The sequence below is a fragment of the Mustela nivalis genome (assembly GCF_964662115.1).
Source record: "Mustela nivalis genome assembly, chromosome: 14".
Lineage (NCBI taxonomy): Eukaryota > Metazoa > Chordata > Mammalia > Carnivora > Mustelidae > Mustela > Mustela nivalis.
The window spans coordinates 65,699,126-65,715,383 of NC_139033.1; the positions used below are offsets into that span (position 1 = coordinate 65,699,126).

At 46.0% G+C, this 16,258-nt stretch overlaps 1 protein-coding gene across 3 annotated transcripts in view; it reads right to left on the reverse strand.

The window, feature by feature from the left end:
• Positions 1-279: 279 nt before the first annotated feature.
• Positions 280-16,258, reverse strand: part of LAMA3 (laminin subunit alpha 3) — a 261,415-nt gene continuing 245,436 nt past the window's right edge. For all 3 annotated transcript variants that reach the window (XM_082698720.1, XM_082698721.1, XM_082698722.1), the window contains 7 exons: positions 12,996-13,179; positions 10,866-11,006; positions 5,496-5,655; positions 5,260-5,390; positions 2,967-3,060; positions 1,589-1,708; positions 280-838 (listed from right to left, as the gene is read on the reverse strand). In XM_082698720.1, coding sequence (XP_082554846.1) covers positions 693-838; positions 1,589-1,708; positions 2,967-3,060; positions 5,260-5,390; positions 5,496-5,655; positions 10,866-11,006; positions 12,996-13,179 — 976 coding nt within the window. In that variant the 3' untranslated portion in view covers positions 280-692. The remainder of the gene's footprint in view (positions 839-1,588; positions 1,709-2,966; positions 3,061-5,259; positions 5,391-5,495; positions 5,656-10,865; positions 11,007-12,995; positions 13,180-16,258) is intronic.

Consider the following 16,258-nt stretch of genomic DNA (forward strand, 5'->3'; position numbering starts at 1 on the left):
GGAAATAGAGGTTCATTAATTCGGTTTGTCAGTTATTTAAAAATTTTACGAATACTGCGTGTCTCCCCAGTTGGACTGCGTACTCATTCAGGGCAGGATTTACTTCTTGTGCCTGATTATATGTCCAACATTGGGAACACAAAGTACCTCATTGCTATGTGCTTCATGATTATCTGCAGAAAATTATGTTGTAGGTAGCATGCCGAACATGTGCTGAAGAATTAGTATGATTAACAATGCCCATCAAGCCATTGGTTTAATGCTAATAAAACATCATCATTTAAAGAATACACTGCCTTTATTTAACCCCATAAGTTATAAGCCTTAACACATGTACAATTTGGGTGTTTTTAAAGTGCTTTAAAAGATATTTATTTTTTTTTTAACCAGGTGGAAGATAAAGTTCTTTAAAAGACATTTCATTTTTAGTGGAAGAGGAGATTACCAAAAGCGTGTAACAATTTGTTCAACATCTGTGAGAAACGGGATTTTTATATAAAATACACATGGGGCACTGAATGCCCAAATGATGAGTACGTGTGGTCAGAATTCAAAATGAGACTTGCTAGCAACCTCATCTAGAAGGTGTCTTAAGTCAAGAATGATCCTGTGGGGAGAGAGGGAGGTGTGTTGGGGAGCTGTGCTCTTGGAGGTCTAGTGTGTGGCTTCCCCTGTTGTGTGATGGGTTTGAGTTAGTGATGAGGACAGCCACTCAGATTGACAGTCCCCTGGATGTCCAGGGCTTCTGTGACAGGGATGGGAACATGGTTGACTTGAATGTTCTTCAGACAGCCAAAAAATGATTCCCACACTGGGAGCTTCAGGGTCTTCAAACCAGCTTCAAGAGAAAAGAAGAGGCATTCAGTGGGTAATTCATTCTTTCAAGTGAATGTACCCAATTTAAAAAAGAGTCTTCTTAGAGCTCAAGAGACTGAGGGACTTGGGCCACCTGGTGGCCTCCTCCTTTGAGCTGGTACCCCACACCCCCACCTGCTATGATCAGTCAACAACAAGGCTATTCTTTGAGTTCTTCCAAGAAGCTGATTCCACAGCCCAAATCAATAGATAATAACTCTGAACTCCAGTGCTTTTTATGGGTCATGGAAGACCCATAAAATTAACAAACTATTTGGAGGAACATAAAAGAAGGAAGAATGACAAAGCTCCTTCCAGGCAGAATTCCAGAACCTGCTTGCTCCTCCCATTCTGGCCCCCCAGAGCTTAATAACTCACCAGGAAATCTAAGCAACTTATGAGAAGAGACCAATTTCTTAGCCCCTTTCCTGATTCTTTGCTGATACCAGACTTCCAGGTTAACACAGCCTTGTAAGAGGGGCTTATTATAAGTGATAGGCCTGGGACAGAAGCAGCAGCAGGAATGTGGCCTGGGCTATACAACATGCCCATTGCTAGCAATTGAGTTTTCCCATGTGTTGGAGCAAAGGGCTTCACTGTCTCCACCGTCCAGCCAACTGCTGCTCATCTAACGACCCCTGGGCTGGGGCGTTGGATTTGCTGGGCTAAGACGAATATGTTAAGAGCTGACGTGGGGCAACATGGGTGTAGGAGAAGTCAAGACCAGAGTTACCTGGGACACCTCCAATGTGAAGTGGCTCTCGAGTGTCGGCAGGTGGGAAGGGGAGCCGTCCAGCTGTGTAGCTGTTCTCTGCATCCAGCTCCAGGTGCAGGATGTGCTGTTTGATGGTGACTGGGGGGGAAAGGAAGCTGGTCAGGTCAGTCACCCAAGGAGAGCCCTGCCCAATATTTAAAGTCTACGCTAGTGTGTCACCACGGGCTTCTGCTCAACTCATTCCGTGGGAGCGCTGCTGGTAGGAATTCAGTCGACCTAGACTCAAATCCAACTAATTTCTCAATGCCAAGGGGGTATTTAGGTATTCTGCATACATTACAGAATTCAATCCTTAAATGCATCTGTGAGGAAGATATCTCACTCTTCTTTCCGAGAGAAAAGACTATGACTCTCAAGGCATTGAGGAGCCTGACAGGACAGTTACAAGTTGAATGGGTTGGGATTCCGAGCCCCGTCTCCAGAGGTCATGTTTATTTCATGTGATCTTAGCTTCTTTCCGGGAGACGCTGACTTCTGAAACCTGAGTCGCTTTTTGACCCTCCAAATAAAATTCCTCCAATGTTAACAGTCGTCCCTAATCGCTGTGGAGTTAGCATTCCAATTAGACAAGCAGACACTAGCTTTTTTACAAAAGACATTTTAGCCAATGCGCTTTAATGTATCTCCAAGCTCACGCACACAGGTTACTCATAAAACAGCAGACTGGCTGCGGGAGGCCAGGCCCTTCTCCACCCAGTGGTAAGTCTACGTCCCTTGCAGGGAAAAAAAAAAAAAAAAACCCAGCCCAACAATAAACTTTAACAATAGTAAGAGCAAATACTTACTGGGCCCTTGCGACATATTGGACCCTGGGGGGCACTTTGCATACATTATCCCGTTTGATTTTCACCCTGGGAGGTGGAGGTTACTTTTTTTTACCTCCATTGTGCAGAGGAGGAAATGGAAGATAAAGAGCAATTAAGTGGCTAGTTCAAGGTCACTTAGGTAAAGGCCCAAACTGAGATTTCCTCTTTGTTCTTTTTTCTTTCAGAGCCAAAATCTAAATCACAATGTTATACTGCCTTGAAAACAAACAGCTTATCAGTTTTCCTGAGCTCAAAAAAAAAAAAAAAAAGAAAAGAAAAAACTTCTCTGTCGGTGACAGAGGACCGAGGACGGAGCACCGGTTGCAGTCACCCTGAACTGCGTCCTCACTGCTGGGGTGGGTTGAGGATGGTGGTGTTCGCACTGTGAACCCGGAAGGGGGTGGGGGGCGTAGCTGAGCTCAGCCAGACTCGAAGGGATTGAGTTGCTGACCAGGCCTCAGGGACATTCAAGTCCAGATGGAAAGGGAGACAGCTTCAGGGTGTGAACAACAGGCTACTGGCCATCATACCTGTCACAGAGTGCCACCGTCCATCACACAGAGACCGCTTTGGTGTGACCGATGCCAAGATGCCCCCTGCCTCACTGTCCACAGAGGCCGTGACCTGGAACACACAGGCATTTTCCTATGGCCTTCAGAAGGGCTGGTGGAGCCAACTTCCCAGGCTTCCTGCCTTCCCAGCCCCTGCCACCCCGCCAACCCGAAGCACTTTAGCCGTAAGCCCCCTCCCACACCGGGAGATGATATGGGGGCCAGCTTTGCAAGAATCTCTCTGCTGCACCCCTCCCAGACGAGCAAGCTGCAAACCCGGGGCCCAGCCTGACGTCGCTGCCAAAAGCCACGAGCCCTGTCCTCCCAGTCCAAACCCCTCCTCTGGCAGGCTCCACTCAGAGGACACTGGGTAGCATGGTAGAGCCTTCTCAGCTGTTAGCATGTGACAGTGGCAGTTTAGAAGGATGTGAAATTTGGAAGGCAAAAATGCTGGCTGAGGGGTATACCCTGCTGCAAGGCCCCGACAATGATAATAATTCCATGAATGCACGCCTTACAAGGGGCTCTTGTTCAACAAATTCAGCAAGCTCATGGATTGCATTTGTACTGGGCACGCGCCAGGGGTCAGGTCCTCATGCTATCATATAGAATCCTGAATTCCCCCTGAATTCTGGGCCAGGGCCAAGGGCTGAAGCAAGGTGAAGGAAGGCGAGGACTAAAATCAGCAAGCTGGTAACTAATTTGCATTTAATTTGCATGTAGCTAGATCGTGCTGCCAATTCTCAGGCAATTTTCCAGCTAAACAACGTCACTGCCCTTACGGAGGTCATCAGGTCTCAGTGTTTGTGTGTGTGATGATTTCCTCTCTAGAAGGCCTCCTGGAGCCCCTCCCGCTCCCCTGAAAAGCCGGCCTTCTCTCCAGGCCAGCCAGCAAGGGGCTGCTTGTGCCTCTGGCCTATCTGAGGCCTTGCTCACACTTAAATGCCACATCACAAATACAAAGTGTTCCAGGAGTTTGGGCTGTTTTATCTTCTTCTGGGAGTTTACCCCTCATGGTTAATAAGCCGTGGAAGGGTAGAGGTGAAGGAAAATGGCATATTATGGCTAAATAGAAAAACACAGGCCCCAATTGGAGCCCCCTAAACCCCATTACCAGACCAGGGCTGAATACCTAACCTAAGTGACCTTTCAACCTCCCCCAGAAATGGAGTCTTAATAGATCAGTCAGGAATTTTCTGAATAGCACCCATGACATTATAATCTGTCATATGGGTCTTCTTCATTCCCTGCCCTCCCCAAATCCCACCCCAAAAGTTAGGTGAGGTAATCCACCCACTTAGACCCCCTGCCCTTGCCCTAATGGAAGGTGACCTTGCCTGGAAGAATCTTTTCTTTTCCTTTGCTTATGACTGCCTTGTCCTACCCTCGCTCCTTCTGTACAACTCCTCAGAGCTCCCCTCTGCTTGCTAGATGGGATGCTGCCTGATTCATGACTCAAGTAAGGTCAACAAGATCTTCGAATTCACTCAGTTGAATTTTTGCTCTTTAACATTATCATGATTTGTTCTTTGCCTTGAGGTCTTCCTGGATTTTTTTTTTTTTTTAAAGAGTTTTTGAAAAGGAAAGAGGTAGAACCTGGTGGTGAGAATAGGATATTGACCAGGCCCATGAGGGATGGGCAGGAGGGAACAGTAGAAGCCTATGCGGAAAGAGGAGTCCAGGTCAACCCAAAGGAAGCCTGGGGGGCAGACCGAGGGGCCACCCTGGCTGTGGGGGCCGCAGAGGTGGGTGGGTGGTGTAGGGACCATAAGGGAAATCCAAAACTGACTCCGTGGACACCAGGCCATGGGCATGACACGGTGTAGATAATTGTTGGGAACATCTATTCCATGACTCCTGGTACTGCCCTTATGAGGAAAAGTGGAGATGTGACAAGGGTGAAGGGGAGGAGAGGAAAAATGGACATTTATTGACTATATGACAGTTTCTGTTCTCTTGATAAAAGCCCTAAGATATCAGCATTATTACCCACATTTTAAAGATAAAGAAAGTGAGTCTGAAGTAAGTTAAGTAGCTTCCCTAGGGCCATGTAACTTAGCGCAGCAGGTAGAATTCAGCCCAGCTTGTTTGAGTCTTCCCAATTTTAAAGATGATGAACAGGAAACACGACCAAATGATTTGCTAAAGGAAAACACTAAGTTAGCCCTGAAATCAGGTCTCTTCAAACAAGATGGAATCCCGCTCCCTCACAACACCCCCACTGCGGTCTCCAGCAATGAAACCCACAGACCCTGTCCTCACACGTGCGCACCTTTCCAGCCTCCAGATAAACACATAAGTGCCTCCCTGGCCGACTCCCGACGTGTATTAGGATGCCAGTAAGGCTTCTTGGGCGAATGCTGAAGACCAGCTTAAATTCGGGCCCCAACAGCACAGAGTTAGCTTTCAAAAGGAAAGAAAAAAAATTAGTTAAAATATCATAATTCAAGAAAAAAGGATCGAGTTCTTCAAACTCCAAGACCTAAACTCTTCACAACTGACCCTTACCTAGGACAACATGTCCTCCTTCCTGGGAGAAATAAATGCCTTTCTCCAAAGAGCCACCCAAGCAGGGGGACACACCAACACTCAGAGAAGGGGTGTCCAGGGGTTTCTGATCCAACTGAAAGTTCCTCAGGCATCCCACAAAGCTGTTTTGGGGGAGACTCTGCAAGAAGAAAAAAGCAAGCTTCATTAAGTTAAGCTACACTTCCCAGAGACACAGGGGCAGCCAAGGTTAAGGGCAGGACACCTGTCTGCAGAAGGGGACAGATAGGGGGATTCAACCATCCTCCCTGAGTCAGGTGGGCCTGATGGTTTCATTTGGCTTCCTGTCCTCACTGCCAAGAAAAGGCTGCACACCAGCTGTCCAGTGGGTGGCTGAAGTCTGAGGGGTCACCTGCGTGCAGGAGGCGGGGGTGGTGGAGGCTGCTGGCCAGTGCTGGTCAGGGACCTGACCCAGGTCTGCAGACGGGGCTACAAGAGGGGAACCTTGCCTTATGGTGTCCACATCTCACCGTCTCTTTGCAGGTGCAAACCCCTTCTGATAGTTTCGTGAGCCTATGTGATTGCTTAATGCAAGGCAGCTGACTGAAAAAGAGGCCAAAACATTCCAAAAATAATAAAGTGTAAAAAAGCTTCCTACGTTGTTGGGCTCAGTGTACCACCAACAAATCATGAATGCCGTGGAGTTAAAGGAAGACACGAGGCCCAGCATCGGGGGATGCAGACAGCACCTCAAGCAGCCTATCCAGAAGAAGGGCTCCTCCCTGGAGGGCCCAAGGATGTACCTCTGGGGATTCTGTGATCCCTTAAGTTACATACCGGATGTTCTCTGCACATTTTTCTGGGGAGAAAGACTGTAACTTTCAAGAAGTTTTCAAAAAGAAATGGAGGACTCACTGAATAAAATCCTTAAACTTCCTTCCAGAATAAGTGCTTTTAGGACCCTGGAATCCTACACAACAGATGCAGGATAGGCCAGTTTTAAGACATGGTGACATTAGAGACGCATATTAGAGATAGTGTCAGTATCAACGGTAAACTACCCATTGGACTCACAATGAAATTTTTAGTGTCTTAAGATTTACTACCTAATCCAATGAAGAGCCTGTCTCTGAAACCAAGCTCAGACCGTCCAGGGGAGGTCACCCCCTAACACTGAAGCCCTCGGGGCCGACTGCAGATTTTGGTGATCAGAAGAGACGGGGATTGGATGTTGCCTGCCCTCTGAAAGGTTATGGAGGAGAGAGTAAGCGTTGGTTTGCCACCTCAAGCGGAAGGAATGCTGCAAGGAGAAACTTGGTTTGTAAGCGTGATGCAATGGAGTACTATGGGTTGTGCCTTATATTAGGATCCTGAGTGTGACGTATCCAGGACCAAAGAGTGCCCATATTGTGCTTCGGAATAGCTACCCCAACCTGTGACCTCGATGAGAGGGAAATGGGTACAGAGGTTACAGAAAAGCAAACATTAACATTGAGGGTTCTCTTTGGCAATTAATGTTTTCTATTACATATGTACTATATGCTATATCACATATATATTACACAGTATTATATACTATCCATTATATATAATGCACATGTAAAGTTACATGCAGTATTAATATAAACTGAATATATACCTATATTATATGTTATAAATATATATGCATATTAAATGTATAATAGGAAATAAAGCAAAACAATATTTTATGACTTGCTGGGGCTTTGACCCAAACCCCAGTACAAAACTCAAGTGGACCAGGCTGAGCCTATTCCCAGGCTGAGACACGGTGGCCAAGGCGAGGTCAGCCTGACCGCCTAGAATCCAAGTTGCCTGAAATTTCCTCTTCTAATTAGGCCCAGATATGGGTCTTGGGCCTTCCTCCTGCACTGTAAGCAAGCATCATGGCAGAATGGGCCAGCAGCCCGAAGGGAAGGGGCAAGAGGGGCTGGGCTGGGCTGGGGCAGCACGTTCAGGGGAGGGTGGTTCTAGGCCTGAACTGTGCAGACGGCCACCTTACTTCACTGTGTGGGAGCAAGAGACAAATCAGGGAGAAGACAGACAGCTGGGTGTAGCACCCCAAGTAATGCAGATGTAATGGGGGTTCTGCTGGTGTGGCAGGAGAGAGGAGCAGCAGGGTGCTCACCGAGCTCAGCCCCGGAGCCAGGGCCACCTCGAAACCTTTGCCCTTGACAAACGTCGCACACATCCCTGCTTCCCGGGACAAACGGACTTGTCTCTTTCCCTTAGCCCCAAGTTTTCCTAAATTTGGTTCTTGAGATAATTTTATTTCAGGCACCAAATAACATGAAAACACATATTCACTTACCAAGTTTGTCCATTTTCACTTCCCTTTCTAACCTTCTGATTAAGACAAGGAACACATTCTATTTTTGCACGAATATGTCTTAAATGCCACTTGTAATTATGCACGATGTATCGATCGGTTGTCAAACTCTTTTTTCTCCAAATGAAGGGAGCATAGCCACACTATCTGGCCAGACTTTAATAACACTATTTTGTGTTTAAAATCACTATTATTGGGGTGCTTGGGTGGCTCAGTAAGTTAAGCCTCTGCCTTTGGATCAGGTCATGATCCCAGGATTCTGGGATCAAGCCCCACATTGGACTCTCTGCTCAGTGGGTAGCCTGCTTCCCCGCCTCTCTCTGCCTACTTGTGATCTCTGTCAAATAAATAAAAAAAAATTTTTTTAAATCACTATTATTATTATATATTAATAGGTAAGTATATATATTACTATATATTTTATTATATATTTATATATCTAATATAAATATACAAATATATATTAATATACACAATAATGTTATATTATATTATTAATACCATTATTTTGTGGTTGCCTACTCTTTATGGCAAAAAATATTGGGTTTCCATGCATGGGGAGACAAAAATATGTTTTAAATAAACTTAACTTTGGGGGTTGTGGGTGGCTCAGCTGATTAAGTGTCCCACTCATTTTCAGCTCAGGTCATGATCTCAGAGTTGTGAGATCAGCCCCTACCTCTGGCTCTGTGCTGAATGTGGAGCCTGCTGAAGATCCTTTCTCTGCCCCTCCTCCCAACAGCACATGTTAAAAAAATAAAATCAACACAACCTGTGAGTTGACCAAGAGCAAGCTATTAAATAATTTTTTTTAAATCTCTGTTTGGCGAAGATGCTGAATGTGACACAAATTGCTAAAGTTTGGAAAACAATATCTTAATCAAAAATCTCCATCTATAATCTAAAACCTATGTTTGTGCATTTCCTGGAAGAGAAACTGACAGATTTATATTTATAAAGCTATGGAGTAGCCCTAGATTCATTCCTTCAGGCCAGTGTGTCAAGCTGAACCTTGAAAGTGAAGGGTTGGGAGGGCACCTAGGTGGCTCAGTTGGTTCAGTGTCTGCTTTCAGCCAAGTCATGATCCCAGAGTCCTGGGATTGAGTCCTGCACCAAGCCCTGTACTGGGCTCCTTGATCAGTAGGGCGCCTGCTTCTCCCTCTCCCTCTGACTGCTGCTCCCCCTGCTGTGCTCTCTCTCTCTCTCTCTCTCTTTCTCTCTCACTATCTCTCTGTGTCAAATAAATAGAATCTTTTTTTCTTTAAAAAGTGAAGGGTTGGAAAGGGGGAATATTCTCTGTGGGCTTTAGACATCAATTAGGGATTTTATTTTTTAAAGATTTTATTTATTATTTATTGGACAGAGAGAGGGAGAGATCACAAGTAGACAGAGAGGCAGGCAGAGAGAGAGAAGGAAGCAGGCTCCCCGCAGAGCAGAGAGCCCGATGTAGGGCTCCATCCCAGGACCCTGAGATCACGACCTGAGCCGAAGGCAGAGGCTTAACCCACTGAGCCACCCAGGCACCCCTCAATTAGGGATTTTAAAAATTATTTAAAATATTTTGAGATTCTTGAATACTTTATGTAATTATAATGATTAAAATGTGAGACGTAACTGACATATAATATTTTCAAGTGTAAAAGCATAGTGATGTTCTCTCTCTCTCTCTCTCTCTATATATATATATATAAATATACGTATTTATGTATATGTATATAGTGGTATGATCACCACAATAAGTTTAGTTAACATCCATCACTACACAAAGTTACAAGTCCCTTTCTTCTTGAGATGAGAACTTTCTTTGCAACTTTCTTTGATCGACTTTCTTTGCAACTTTCAAATATATAATACAGTATTATTATTATTATTAACTATGGTCACCATGCCATACATTATATACCCAGGACTTAATTGTTTTGTAACTGAAGTTTGTGCCTTTCCACCACCTTCATAATTTTATTATAAGGTGAATTATTTTTCTATATGGTTCTAAAGCATAACTATTTTTTTGTACCAAATGCTCCCCATGCTAAGTGTAGTAATGATCCATCACCACACAGTTATTACAGTATCACTGACCACAGACCTGCTGTACTTTTCATCCCTATGACCTATTTATTCTACAACTGGAAATCTGTATCTCTTAATCCCGTTCTCCTATTTGGTCCCTCCCCCACCTCTCCTTCTGCCAACCTCCAGTTTGTTCTCTGTATTTATGAGTCTCTTTGTTTTTTTGCTTGCTTGTTCATATATATATATTTTGAAGATTTTATTTGACAGACAGAGATCACAGGTAGGCAGAGAGGCAGGCAGAGAGAGTGGGGGGAAGCAGGCTCCCTGCTGAGCAGAAAGCCCAATGGGAGGCTCGATCCCAGGACCCTGGGATCATGACCTGAGCTGAAGGCAGAGGCTTTAACCCACTGAGCCACCCAGGCGCCCCGCATATGTTTTGTTTTTTAGAGTCTACATATGAGTAAAATCATATGGTATTTTTCTGACTTATTTCATCTGGCAAAATAGCCTCTATGTCCATCTCTCTTGCCATGAATGGCAAGATCTCATTCTTTTTTATGACTAATGTTCCTCTGTGTGTGTATGTGTGTGTGTATCACATCTTCACATCTTTATCCATTTCTCTATCAGCGGACACTTGGGTTGCTTTTATGTCTTGGCTACTGTGAATACTGCTACAGTAAACACAGGAGTGTATATATCTTTTGGAATTAGGGTCTTTCTTCATTTTCTTTGGGTAAACTCTCACCAGTGGAATTACTGGACTGTATGGAATTCCCATTCTTAATTTTCTGAGGAAACTCCAGACTGCTTTCCACAGCAGCTGTACCAATTTACATTCCCATCATCCGGTCATAATGGCTCCCTCGTCCCCACATCTTCACCAACACTTGTTATTTCTAAGCCTTTTAATAAAAGCCATTCTGACAGCAGTGAGGTACTCTTTCCCGGTGCTTTTGATTTGGATTTCCCTCACGATTAGTGATACTGAGCATGTTTTTGTGTGTCCGTGAAGGGTAACTACTTACCTTTGGCTTCCCCGAGTGAGAGGATCCCAGGTAAACGGGTGCTCTGAGGCTGACGGTGGAATTTCCAGGCAAACTTCCCTCCCGGGCCCTCAGACCATCCACAACCAAGTGCCCCTTCTCTCCATCTTGCCCAAACACCACCTTAAGAGTAAAGAAAATATGTTAACATGTTTTATCTTTGACAATTGGTGATGCATTTCATTACTGATCACAGGACATTTTTTTAAAACAATGTTTTTCTGTTTCTTCAAGGAGCTTTAAAAAGTCAGAAATTTGGGGGCTCAGCCATTAAGTGTCTGCCTTTGGCTCAGGTCATGATCCCAGGATTCTGGGATCAAGGCCTGCATCGGACTCCCTGCTCAGTGGGATGCCTGCTTCTCCCTCTCCACTCCCCCTGCTTGTGTTCCCTCTCTCTCTGTATCTCTGTCAAATACATTAAAAAAATCTTAAAAAAGAAATCAGAAAATTTTCTCCATACTTTTGTCATCGTCATCATGATTTTGTGAGATCATGTTAGATACTGAATAGAGGAAGCTAGAAAAGTGAGCTTTTTTTTTTTTTTTTTTAAAGACTTTATTTATTTATTTGACAGAGAGAGAGAGAGAGATCACAAGGAGGCACAGAAGCAGGCAGTTGGGGTTGGGGGGGTGGGGTGGGGAAGAAGGCTCTCCGCTGAGCAGGGAGCCTAATGTAGGGCTCGATCCCAGGACCCTGGGATCATGACCTGAGCTGAAGGCAGAGGCTTTAACCCACTGAGCCATCCAGGCACCCCCAGTAAAGTGAGTTTTACAAGGATTCCTCAGTGTTTCCCGGGTGGCTCAGTTGAGCACCGGACTCTGGGTTTGGGCTCAGGTCATGGTCTCAGGGTCCTGGGACTGAGCCCCACTTTGGGCTCCACGTTCAGTATGGAGTCTGCTTGAACATCTCCCCCTCCTTCTCCTCCCCCACTTGCATTCTCTCTCTCTCATATAGATGGATACAATATTTTTTTTAAAAATCCTTTGGCAGGGCTCCTGGAGCAAGGGGCCAGTGGCTACTTTTTAACTAACAAGGGAGCACCTATTTTCAACTCTTTGCTAAAAGTCAAGACCCCTGGGCTCTACAGTGCATTCTGCCATCTCACGGCTATGAGACCTCTGCCCTTTACTCTCTAGAGCAGTGGGCTTGAATGTCTGGCAGGCAACTCAACCCTAGGAGGTTCACAGCAGAACCCTGACTCTTGCCCAGCTCTAAACTGCTCCTTCCCAGCCCACATGCCCCTATTCCCCATTTTCTGTGTCTCAGTAGCAGTCCCTCTATTGTCCCAATTGCTGGTCCCAAATCACAGGACTTGATATGGACCCCTCTTTCTCTCATGCTCTACATGCGAGATCCTTCAGCAAGCCCTCTCGGTTTGGGGTGCAGATGCTAGACACGGTAATTCTGTCCATGTTCCCTGTGGCCTCTTGAAGCAAAGGCAGTGGCATCCATCTGGCCACTCATCCCCATTTTAGCTCTTCAGTTAAAGACAGCTTTGAAAATATCCACCTATTCATGCAATGCTCGTTATTTAGTTGAAGAGTCTTAAGAAGCTTCAGAGATACTCGGAATAAAATCCAACTCCTCACCTTGGCTGCAACACTTGTATGATCCGGGCCCTGCCTCTCTCTTGAATCCCAGCTCTGATCCTTTCTTATCCTGTATCTCTTGCCATCTGGAATGCCTTCAGGCAAGATCTGAAAAGCTAGGGATGTGGGTCTTGAAGCTTGTGTTATGCAGAAGATATTCTGGGCTCAGGAAGGAGCCCCAGAGACCTGGACATTATCTTGACAGAGAGAAATGGTCCAGGCAGCAGGGATGGGAGGGGGAGGGGACAGAGCCAGGGAGGCACGGTGGGGACTGAAGAAGCAGTGAATCGAGCCTATCTTGGCATCGAGACATTGATGCACAAGATCCTTGCACGGTGTACACAGTGGTCTTCATGGCCAAGGTGCTAGGGTGCTTGGTACCTCTGAGCACACAAGCTCTGTCTGTGCTGAGCTCTGCAGCTAGTAGGCGGCTGAGACGCCTGTCCAGGTTCTCCACAGGGAGCTCCATGGCAATGGGAGCTTCTCACACAGCCCCCGCAGCCCCCACAGCCCCGGCGCTTACCGTGTGCCACTGCCTATCGTTGCATTTCTCCTTGCTTTTGAGTTTCAGTTTCTTCCCGTCTGCCCCCAAGACAAAGACCAGGCGTCCCTTTGAGAGGTAAAGAGCCATATAAGACTGCTGAGTGCCCGTGAAGAACACGAGGCCTCTGGAAGAAGCCGTCTGCACATCCACAGCAAACCGTGACCTGTCAGGAAAATAAAGCAACAGGCAAAGAAAGAAAGAGAGGTTTTTAGTGTTTTCCTGAGTCCCTGAAGCTGGAAGAGAGGGTGAGGCGCAAACACCCCAACCCTCATTATTCAAATGAACAAACCAAGGCATGTGCTGATTAAATGACTGATCTCTTTGAGAATTTATAAAAGCTGTATGTGTGTGCAGGGGGTGAGGGGGCATCTGGACTAACAAGGATTTGATTCAAGCATCAGGTGAGACATATTTAACACAGAGGCAGAAAAGTATGGAGCCACTTTCTCCCACCCACCTTTCTATTTCTTGGACCTTAAGACCCCACCTAGGATAGAACAGGAATTAAGCAAGCATCATGCAGTAAAAGAAGAAAATGAAATACTCCTTTGCATGGTGGTTACATAGTGTATGCACATCTGGCTGAGCAAGATGGACTTTGCACGAGAACTTACGTTCACTCTTTTACCCACCTACCCATGCATCCAACAAATACTGAATGAGTATGCAGCATGTGTAAAGGCACTGTGGTGAGCGCTGGGAATGCAGAGATGGAGGTTTTGCTCTTAGGTGTTTCTGGTGAACAGGTGCACTGATAGTGGTGCCTAAACGGCAGCATGCAAAGGTAGTGGGGGATCCTGGTATCAGCAGGCTGTTACCACCCACTCCTTGGGTTGACAGAAGGCAGAAACTTGGTCTCTCCTGCTAAAAGCTGTATCCCCACTGGGTGCCTCATACACAGCAGGCACTTGACAAACAGTTGAGTGGAATTAAATAATGGAATAGTTGAATTAAATGATAAATGAAAAACTTGGAGGCAGTATCAGGAAGTGGAAGAGAAAACGACACTGTCACTTCTCTTTGTTTTTTATTACCGTGAAGCTGAGCAAATGCAGAGATACTTGAATTTTTTAGATGAGGGAGTTTCCTTGAGGACGGTGTTCTTCAAAATGGAAGGGAAATCTATATTTGTTAAATTAAACCAACCAGATGGTGACACTGCTCAATATTTCTCTTGGTGGAGCTGCGTGCGGAGGTTTAGAGGATGAGGGTTAGCCAATTTAAGGAGGATATTCGAACCTGCTACAGAATTAAAGTACTTTACATATGTGGGCTTGGTTATCAGGCTTGACATTTGCTTTCCAGAGTTATTTCCTAAAGCAGCTCTCTTTCATAAAAGGCTAACTGACTAACACCCAAAAAAGACTCCAGTGGATTCAAATCCCCGCGTACGATGCTGTAGCTCAGACGCTTCATTGCTGGTGGATGGGAGAGTCAGGCAGAGAGTGAAGTGGCTTTTTTATACATTCATCAGCAGGAGAAAATAGTGGTGCAGCATTTCAAAGGAGAGGCAACGGATTGCTAGAATATAAATTCGAAGGAGAGCAATGGAATAGTCCATATTCGGGACTTGCATAACCCTGAAAATATGCTCATCTATATACCATGCAAAGGAATATCAACCATATACTCTAACCAAAATATATTAACCATATATTTACCACTTCCCCATTGATTACATATCCCGTGGTGTGACAGGGGAAGGTGCTGGGGTTGAATCATCAGAAGCCAGAGAACTCGCCACACTGAGCATGCTCCGGGAGGAGATGCAAGACAGGAAGGGGCTTTGCAGGGAGGAGGAGGGCAGCGCTGGTGGAGGACAGCCAGAGCCCAGGCAGGAAGGTGGGGAGGCTGGGCAGCATCTGCAAGAGACTGCTGTCCCCAAGGTCAACTTGAACAAGAACACAGTGATGGGGAGTAGGCCTTCCTCCCAAAGGGTAGCCCCAGGAAGGGCTAATAACTGAGTGGGACCTCATTTCTCAGTCTCCATTGGCAAGTCAGGGATCACCTGCCTTTCCGTGGCACAGATGGAGATGAGGAGCTGCTGGCATAGGGTTCTCCTTCCGAACTCCACCCTTCCCCTTTCCAGCCTTCACAGATGCCCGTGAATCATGCACTTGGCTTACTGAGTGGGCCTCCAAGGGCCCGCTCCTTGCAAGCTACTGCATCCCTCCCTACAAGGAAAGCATTATCAGCTCCATTTAAGTGATGAGAAAACTGTGTTGCAAAGAGATGTCGCAACTTGCAAAAACAATGTTGTTGCCAAGTTCATGGAGAGAAAGCTGAGGCTTAGAAAAGTTGAACAACAGCCTATGGTACCCATCAACTTGCTGCTCCAAACCCCCTTTGAGTGAACTGGTGTAGGGCACCGTCGGTGGCAGGTCCCAGTCCCCGTGCCCTCGATCTGCAATGGCATATGGGTGACTCCCAACCAAGGACCGAGCTCAACAGCAAAACTAGACCCAGGCCATCGATGCCCAACATTGGATTCTTCTAAAGGGCGACCCTCGCTTGCGGGAGCTCCATCATTCACAGGTGCAGGGCCCCTGTCTTGGAGGAAGGTTCTTCCCACCAGCCCCTGCCCCCTCCACCTTTATTTCCCACAGGAACAGAACATCTCTTGCAACATCTAATCCCATCTTGACATCTGCATCCCAGAAGACCCACCTGGCAAGTGGCCTGAGGTCACACAGCCAGCGAGTGGCTGAGTGGGGACTGAAAGCTGAGTTTTAAACCCAGGCCATTTTGACCCCAGGAAACTCTGCTTCTGTACATAAATCATAAAGGAATTTTGGCACCTTGTTATTTATGTCTCCAAATCACATGAAAATGACAAGACTTGTTTTCTTACTTTTTTTTCCCCTGACATAATTAACATCTCTGTTCACTCCCTCCTCCCCAGAAGAGATGCGACTTGTTAGCACAAGAAATCCAAAAGTGCTCTCTAAAAATGATCTATGTGGCGTTGAGTCTACTTACAAGAATTATTTCTCTCTGACTATAGAATGTCAAGAAGAAAGGTGATTTATCATAGAAATAAATAGCAGCTTTGAAAGGAAGTATCAGTCGTATTTTTAGAATGCCGTCAATTCTACACCAGAGCCCAGCGGACTGTTTCAGCCCTGAGCAGCACATGTCATGTGTGCCTTCCAGCTGTGGGGACAGAGCACACTCACGCAGTCACAGGCTGTGCCCTGCGCGGCCCAGCCCCCCTTTCCCCAAAAGTGGTGTTGCCACTTCAT